This window comes from Mustelus asterias, chromosome 5 (assembly GCF_964213995.1).
Source record: "Mustelus asterias chromosome 5, sMusAst1.hap1.1, whole genome shotgun sequence".
NCBI classification, from domain to species: domain Eukaryota; kingdom Metazoa; phylum Chordata; class Chondrichthyes; order Carcharhiniformes; family Triakidae; genus Mustelus; species Mustelus asterias.
The window spans coordinates 138,163,430-138,172,843 of NC_135805.1; the positions used below are offsets into that span (position 1 = coordinate 138,163,430).

The 9,414-nt window shown below is 40.0% G+C and overlaps 1 protein-coding gene across 2 annotated transcripts in view; it reads left to right on the forward strand.

Moving 5' to 3' along the window:
- Positions 1–6,350, forward strand: part of tbp (TATA box binding protein) — a 30,198-nt gene extending 23,848 nt beyond the window's left edge. For both annotated transcript variants that reach the window (XM_078213364.1, XM_078213365.1), the window contains exons 7-8: positions 1,690–1,784; positions 5,030–6,350. In XM_078213364.1, coding sequence (XP_078069490.1) covers positions 1,690–1,784; positions 5,030–5,109 — 175 coding nt within the window. In that variant the 3' untranslated portion in view covers positions 5,110–6,350. The remainder of the gene's footprint in view (positions 1–1,689; positions 1,785–5,029) is intronic.
- The last annotated feature ends 3,064 nt before the right edge of the window (positions 6,351–9,414 follow it).

Below are 9,414 nucleotides of genomic sequence, written 5' to 3' on the forward strand. Positions count from 1 at the left end.
CCAACTTTTGTTCAAAAACAGAAAATGCTGGAAAATCTCATCAGGTCTGACAGCACCTGTGGAGAGGAAATAGCTTTACCGTTTCTGTTAATTCTGCATTCTATTTCTTACTAGAATTAAATGTGTGCTCTAAGTCGCTGCATAATGCTCATTTCGAACTGAAGTGCATTTATATCTTGCAACACTTTCAGCATTGAAGATGCATTAACATGTCATTGTTGCAGTGTGCAGAATATTTAAAATAAATAAGAATTTAAAGTTTTGTATTCTGGAGTTAGCCTAGAATGAATGCACCAATTGATTCGACCAAGGGAAGCATACACATGCCCTTTTAGCCTCTTCTGCTATTGTGCTTAATATGTATTTGGGATTAAAATATCAGTTTGTAGATACTGTGTGTCTTTGGGTGTTCTATAGCCTGCTTTGTAACCCTAGTTGCCTGGGCATTATAGCATAGTAGTTATGTCACTGGACTAATTCAGAGGCCTCTACAAACAGTCCAAGCAATACAAGTTAAATCACACCAAGACATTTTTTTAAACAAAAAGCATTCTGAAAAAAGATTCTCCTTTTATAAAGTCAGAATATTATCAATATCTGACTGGTCCACTAACTTTTTTCAGGGAAGGAAACAAGACATCCTTGCCCATTGTGTCTCCAGGCCCACACTGGTTGACTCCTAACTGACTAACAACAAGCCACTCAGTTGTATCAGACTGCCGCAGCAGTTCAAGAAGGTAGCCGATCACTACCATCTCAGCTACCAACAGATAATAAATATTAGCCTTGATGAGGGTGAACTTTAAAATATTGCAGCAAGTGGCTGAATCTTTAACGTAGTTATCAGGTCAGTACTGAAATATATTAAACTAAGCAGCAATGCACTGCACAGAGTGTTGGGAATTAAAGCCAAATTAAAATTTTAAAGAAATCTGATTGATTAACTTCACTGAGGCATGTTTCTTCCTATTGATTCATTGTTTTAAAAAGGTCAGTAGGTGCCTTAAATGGGTTTTGTTCATTGCTGAGCTGCTAAGTAGCTGTTAACCAGGGTTATTTTAAGCAGCATATTCTCCCTTTTCTTGATGACTAGATTGGGGGCTGCGCCTGTTAATCTGGAGCAGACCCTTGTTTCTGGCCAATCCGTATTTCATAGCTTGCACTGCATCCTGGAACTTTGTCTTCCTATTCCTCTGCTTGGAGGTTGCAGCATCAATTGCTAATGCTCGTACAGTGTGGTTCACCTCGAGTGGATTGGCTCTTGCCCTTTTAGAAACTGAGACTTGATGGTAGCTATCAAATTGTCTGGAAGGCTAACCCTGGAGTCAAGAAAATATGAATATCTTTGACTCGAGTTTTGATCACTCTCATCAAATGTATAGCAGATGCAAAAAGTTCCCTCTTGTGTCCCAACCTCATAGCACCATCTACTGGTCCATCCTTTGACCTATATAGTATCATTCATTTTTATTCAACTGTGTATGCAGTTAGGAATGCAAACTTGTGACCTTTACAGCCTTGCATCTATTATACCCCCACTCTGGAATGAAAGGAAACTAGGATCTCCGAGATAAATATAATTTAAAAAATCCAACCATGTATATTGAGCTAATAATCTGTTTGATCAGTAATGTGCCACAATAAGTTCTAATTGTATTGTATGGTCAATTATCAACCTTTTTCTTGTAGTTATGAGCCGGAACTGTTTCCTGGATTAATTTACCGAATGATCAAACCGAGAATTGTACTACTAATATTTGTGTCTGGAAAAGTTGTATTAACGGGTAAGTTGCATCACTTGTTTGCCTTATTCGGATGGTTTTCATAACTGACTGCTGACTTTGCATGCTTCTTTCTCCCCTTTACATTAACTTCACATAGCTCATGACATGAACTTGACAAGATGCAATGGGGGAAATGGATATTTAGTTTTGACATAAAATACAGGGATTATGTGGCTACGTTGAACAGGGCTGCATGATATTTTTCAAGTTTTCAGACCGAACAGATGGACCACAATGGTCCCTTCTAGTCCTGTAAATTCCCATGACAAACCAGATCGTTCACTTTCTCAGACTGCTGCATTGATTCAAATTAAATGCCTTATTTCTGTTTCCTGACAACTTTATTTCCCTTTCTCGATCCATTTTTTTAATAGAAGGAAAATGTCAGTCGTGGCTGGTGGAATCCTCTTTGCATTCGAGTTCAGTTTTGCATATCTCACGATAATGGATAATTCAGTCCATTTTTACATCCATCCAGGCATTCAGTTGTTTGAGATTTCCACCATTTACATTTCCTGGATTTCTATTCTTTTTGTTGATAACGCGAGGTGAATTTCCTTAATCCCATCTAAATGTTATGGTTAATTTATTTGAACCATTGTCCTGCGCTCAGAACTTAAAGAAATCTTCCAGATTCACTTCTTACATTTCCTTGACTATCTTGCACAATTCCAAGATCAATTTTTTCCTTTCCAGGTTTCACCAATCCTTCTTCGTAGTTCAGGCCTTTTGACCGAGGGGTCCATCTAGTGGCTCAACTCTGCTGTACATAGTCTTGATAACTTGGGTTAGGATCTTTGGTAGTTCTGCATGCTGTTGCCTCTGTCCATTGCTCTGCATGGTTCGACAATGATCAATAACTAGTCTTTTCGCTTTTTCTCCCTCACTGTTTCTCTCACTTTCACATGCTCACTTTCATCTTTTCTCCAATGGTGAGTTCAGCTGTGCAATTGAACAGAGTCCTCACCCAATTGCGATCATATAATCACCTGACTGCGATAACCGCACAAGAGTCTGAGCAAGGCCTAGACAGTTCTTCAATGTTTGCTGCAGCCCCTAGTCATTGTCCTGCCTTAACCTATGTCAAGGATTTGGTATGATATAAACAAACTACTATTGTGTGTGGAAATGTTATGACAGTATAGTTGTGTTTAGCATAAATAAAATGTTGCTGAAGTGAAATGGTGCAGTTCTAAAAGAGTAAACTCTTATGGTAGTCCATCTTTTCATATCTCGCCCTTTAGTAGTCAGCTATGCAGCTTTCTCTGGACTCCCTCCAATAATTGTGTATATTTCTCGTAGTGAACACTGCTTAAATATGACCTCAACATTGACACCTGTAACTTCAATGTCCTTGCCTTTTAAATTTCTCATTTTGTTTACTTGATTGGCTGAGAGACCTTGACCAATAAGTTCAATAATCCATCCACAAAAGCTCCACCATCTTTCCTGCCCTGTTCCCTCTAGCATTCTATGTTCTAATGAGGATGGCACAGTGGTTAGCACTGCTGCCTCACAGTGCCAGGGACCCGGGTCCGATTCCCAGCTTGGGTCACTGTCTGTGCGGAGTCTGCACATTCTGTGTCTGCGTGGGTTTCCTCCCACAGTCCGAAAGACGTGCTGGTTAGATGCATTGGCCGTGCTAAATTCTCCCTCTGTGTACCCAGACAGGTGCCAGAGTGTGGCGACTAGGAGATTTTCACAGTAACTTAACTGCAGTGTTAATGTAAGCCTAATTGTGACACTAATAAACTCAAAAAAAAACTTAATCTCAGCTAATCACCTGCCTTTACATCGATCTGTGTGGAATTTCATAGAATCGTACAGTACAGAAAGAAGCCATTTGGCCCATCAAGCCTGCACTGACAACAATCCCACCCAGGCCCTATCCCTGTAACCCCACATATTTACCCTACTAATCCCTCTGACACTGTGGCCATGTTAAATTGCTCCAATCGACCTAACCTGCATATCTTTGGACTGTGGGAGGAAACCCGAAACCCATGCAGACACAGGAGAAGGTGCAAACTCCACACACTCATCCAAGCTGGGAATAGAACCCGGGTACCTGGCACTGTGAGAATCTGATCTGTGTAGAATTTGTTTGTCACTGTTGCCCATTGATTTGAGCTTTTAGATTACTGTACGCTCGTTAGCATCTGCACTTTCTGACATCTTGGTCAAATTCCTGTTCACTAATTATGTAACAGACATGTCTCATTTGCTGTGCAACAGTTAAAGCCTACAATAACGAGGCAGTGTTTCAGTTCTTTGGTTTCTTGATTAGAAATCTTAAAATACCTGAACTATCTTTCCAGAATGGGAAAAAGCATTTCTGTAATTTACACAAAATATTTCTTTGCGTTTCCAATTGTGAAGTTTTAAGTTGTCACTAGTACCTTAGAACCAGCACGGTGGCACAGTGGTTAGCACTGCTGCCTCATAGCCCCAGGGACCCGGGTTCGATTCCTGGCTTGGGTCACTGCCTGTGCGGAGTCTGCACATTCTCCCTGTATCTGCGTGGGTTTCCACTGGGTGCTCCAATTTCCTTCCACAGTCCAAAAGATGCACTGGTTACGTACATTGACTGTGCTAAATTCTCCCTCAGTGTACCTGAATGGATTGTGGTGACTGGGAGATTTTCACAGTAACTCCATTGCACTGTTATTGTAAGCCTACTTGTGACTCTCCTAAAATAAATTTAAGCTGTTGACAAATTCAAACTAATAGAAATTTTATTCATCCCATTTTTGTTTTGAATATTTTCTGATGCCTGAATTCCATTGTACTTTAAATTTTTTAATGTATACCAATGCAAATTATATAGCCAATTTCACTAAAGCTGACTTGCTGCATATAATGAGTTTGAATAATATGGGGATGTGTTTTGATCACTAATCTATTATTGTTCTTATGCTCCATCATGAAGGTAATGAAAACATTTCAGCTCTGTAGCTAATTATTTGTGATCTAATTAGTTGTTCAGATTTCAACATCCTACTGGATTGAATAGAGTTGTGTAAAACAAACCAGAATCTGGCCATTTGTCCAAACTGGTCCACTATTTACACAAGCTGCCTCCCAGTCTACTTCACCTAACCCTATCAGCACAACTTTCTCGTATGTTTATCTGGCTTCCCCTTAAATGTACCAACGCTACTCACCTCAGCCACGTTTATTTTTGTTCACAAACTGAAAAACCTCTTTCCAGTTGTCCCAATTGATGTATAATTTGTATTTTGAAGGTGCAAAAGTTCGTGCAGAGATCTACGAAGCATTTGAAAACATCTATCCAATTTTGAAAGGTTTCAGGAAGACGACATAACTTTGTTCTCAAAGACTTCCTACTCTGAAGGACCATTTCACTTGCCTGCTGCCTTGTATAGCCTGTATAGTTGAACGCAGTTTTCTGCTGGTGTTCCAAAGCAACATTTACATGGGGTGATTCAAATTTATTATATGCAATGATTTAGGAGTAAAATAATTACTTTTTAACCGTTCTGGCCACCCTATGAGAGTTTTTTGAAAATCATTGTCAGAAACTTGAGTTGTCTTTTAGTTGGGATTTTATCAACCAATGGAACATTTTGTTTTGCATGTTATTTATATTGAATTTTTTATAAGATGTAAGCCATGTAAATGTATCTCTGTTAATGTATTTTCAAGCTCAATTTTTTAATTCAACCTTATTTGAAAATATCTTGCTTTTTAAAGCACGATCAAAGACTTGTTCCCCAAATCGGCAGCTGATTGCAACTGCAATTTTTACATTAAATTTTTTTCCATTCAAGACAAAATATATTTGTCATGATTATTAATGGCAAGGTTGTGCAGACAGCTGAATATCTAACTTGTTGATGCTGGTTTCCTTGTAACAGAGTAGAATTTCACGAAACTTGCTGATTGGTTATGATTTCAGGTTTGAGGGGATAAGTGATCTACTCTGTTCCTACATAACTAAAATTCCCATTTGTATCAATGCCAATGGGTTCAATCCCAGCTCCTGATATAAATGCAAGTTCTTTTTATATAGTGATTTTTTTTTGAGCACCGTGTTTTAATTGCTCCTGAAGTAAGATGCTTCAAATTTTGTAAATTTGTTAACACATTCCGATTGCTTTCTATCCATGTATCTCTGGAGTGTTCAGATTTTTTGGGAAGTCCCAAAATGCTTCTCAGCTATTTTTTTTTGAAGTGTAGTTGCTGGCATAATGTAGGCAAATGTGGCAGCCAATTTGTGTGTAGCATGAGCTCGCCAACAGCAAGAAGTTAATGACGTGAAAGTCTATTTTGGTCATATTGATTGAAGGATTAAATGACTTGATACTGAACAGAAGTCCACTGCTCTACAAGTTGTGCCACAGAATCCACTGGAGAGGGGGGAGGGGAATCATGTCTGGCTTGCTATCCTGTCCAAAGGTGACAATGTAGTCCTCCCTCAATTCTGCACTGGAAATGTCAGATTATGTGCTGAAATCCTGTTGTCTTGAACCTCCAACTTTCAGACTGAGCTTAGAGTGTTCAGTGCTACGGAATAAATGGTTTTCTTTAATGTGTTGGTTTTAAATACTTTAAAGAAGTAACTGTTCTTCCTTTTTTAAAAAAAGGAAATCAGTTTTAAGGTTCTCGAAATACGACTGGAAAGGCAAGCCTGTAATGATCAGGTCAAGACCAGCTGGTCTGTTGTGCTTTTTCTATACTTGCATGGTGTAATGTTTCATACTGTTACCCGTATACTTTCCTAGCAGCCACACATTCTCCTGCTGAGAGAACCCTAGGCCAATTTAAGAAAAAAAATCTCTCTCCGTCCAACCCCCATCCCAAAAAAGACACGTCACAAGTTCCAGGAGGCTGCAGTGACCAGGTGGCTCATCCTGAGAGTGGCCCAACTAACATCTCGATGCAATTTTGCTGGTCACTCCCTGGAACCCATCCAGCTGTGCTTTCTCCACTCTCTACAGTTGTCAAAGCCTTCAGCCACCTTTTTCCTTTACTTTAGAATTCTCCCAGTGCATCTTTGTCATGCTCCCTCCTTTTTAAAAGCCTTTTCAAAGCTTGCTTCATGACTTCCTTTTCTTCCCCCTCCTGCTGCAATCCTTGTGAAACTACTTGAGATAACTTCCGAATTCTGGGGCAGTGTATCTTGGGGTGGGGGGGGCACCAAAGATCCACAGGGTATTCCGGATGCCCCTCCAGATATTCCAAGGTAAGGATTGCACGTTAATTGCCTGGGAGTTAAAACTTCCTTTCCTGCACTGCAAACCATCCATTAATGTAATTTTAAATAGAAAAGTTGAGATGGTCCCAACTGTCATACAGCAACAGTGACCTAGAAAAAGTAGGATTTAAAACTGCTTCTGGGTAACTGTAGCCAAACCCCCCCCCATCACCACCACCCCCACCCCGAATGTGCCCATGGGCATCCCCCAACTCCACCTCTTTCACTATCCACTTACCTTAAACACTTACCTTCTCCCAGGCTGGTCACAGTGCTGGACCTTTAAACTTGCCTGGTTTATGACAGCTAATGCTGTTTAAAAAGGGTTGTGATTTACTTGACCTTGAACTGAGCTGACCTCAACTGGAGGCCTTGGAACCTGGTGCACCACACAGATCTCTCCTGGCCTGGGTCAGAAGGTCAGGCAAGATGGGTGAGACTCCATTTTAAGGTCAGAAACTGGGCACAAAGTGACAATCCGACTCGCTTACCACTCCAGCAGAAGCTACAGGCTGATGATTGATGTTTTGTTGGAAACTCTCACTCCTGCCTTCCTGCAGTATTTCATTGTGTAGAAAGTGGACACACAAGTCAATCGTAGAATATTTTGAACTGAAATAGAAATGTGAAACTTGTTAGTCTAAACTTTAATGACTTCTGTTTAGAGCCAAGGTTATAAGAAAGTCCATTACAACATTATGTACTTCCTTTCAGAAAATTATTTTAGGAACATTTGTTGCTCATCCCTAGAATTTGTGTGGGTGACTAGGCCATTTCAGAGGTCAGTTAAGATTCAATCATAATGTGGCAGACCAGGTGAGGGTGGTGGATTTCCTTTCCTAAAAAGATTTAGTGAACCAGTTGGAATTTTTACAACAATCTGATAGCTTTATTGTCACTTTCTGATCATGGATCTCATGTTGGATTTTGAATTTGAATTCTCTACACTAGTAATCTCTAAATTCTTTGTTTGAATTATTATCCTTCATCTGGCTAGCCAGATGTGCCCTGTTTCATTTCTTTATCGGAATTTATAGATGACCGGAATTATCATTGCTTTAACATTGCTGTAAGATGTTCTGCTGTTCTTGTGACTGCATGGCAAAGTTGAGGATACATGATAAAGCTCAAAAAAAAGACAGCATCTGTCATAACCTTTGGATCTTCCAAAGCACACTTCAGTGAAACACTTATGAAGTGCAGTCACTAATGTGAGCAGCCAATTTGCACACACAATTCCACTAGCACCAACATTGGCTAGAGAATCTGATTTTTAGTGGTCATAGAATAGCATCCCTACAGTACAGAAGGAGGCCATTCAGCCCATTGAGTCTGCACCATCCACCCAGGTCCTATTCCTATAACCCCACACATTTGCCCTGCTAATCCGCCTGACATAGCCAATTTAGCATAGCCAATCAACCTAACCCGCGCATCTTTGGACTGTGGGAGGAAACTGGAGCACCTGGAGGAAACCCATGCAGACACGGGAAGAAAGTGCAAACTCCATACAGACAGTGACCCAAGGCCGGAATTGAACCTGGGTCCCTGGCGCTGAGGCAGAAGTGCTAACCACTGTGCCACTGTGCTGCCCCTTGATGATGATGTTGGTTAAGTGATAAATATTGGCTAAGACAATGGAATGTACTTCCTTAAAATCGTGCTATGGGATCTTTTATGTGCACTTTTTACCTCCAATGCTTCAGCACACCCTTAGTACTGCATAGTAACGCGATGACCTAGGTATTTGTGCTCAAGTTCTCACTGTGGGATTTTAACCCACAACCTCTGAACTCCAAGATGAGTGCTACCAGTAAACTATAGTTGCCGTAATTAATCAAGTTTTGCTACAAGACTTATGTAACTTGATGAACGGTTTCAAAGTTTATTGAAGTGATAGGAGTAACTAGGATTAATTCTTGGCTGGCAATCTGTGACAGCTCAGTTTGATATCCTGAAGATTCACTGCTTGCTTGCTAATGTACCTTTTGAAAACTGATTGTGATTGATAATTTTATCGTGCAGGCAAGCTTTTTGGTCTTCCCTTCCATTGTTGCAAACTTCAAAGTGATGATGGGTTAAATGTGATGTGTTTTAATACATTCCTCCTATAGTACATTTCTTCTTTGGTGAATGATTAATGAATTGAGACCTGTAAAATGCTGCATGAAGAAAAAATGGAAATCACTTGATTTCCATTTTTCCAACATGAATGATGTTGAATTAAGTCATTTGATTATCTTAGTTAAACAACTTGATAGGCAGATGTTCAAATAGTCCATAGAATAGTGAACTACATATTAACCTTTGGCGGAATATTACCACGGGAATTGGGACGGGCGAAGGGTGGAACATGGAAAGGTCTGTTGATTTCGGGCAGAATTTTATGGTTTCGGGACGAGTGAGGCTGTA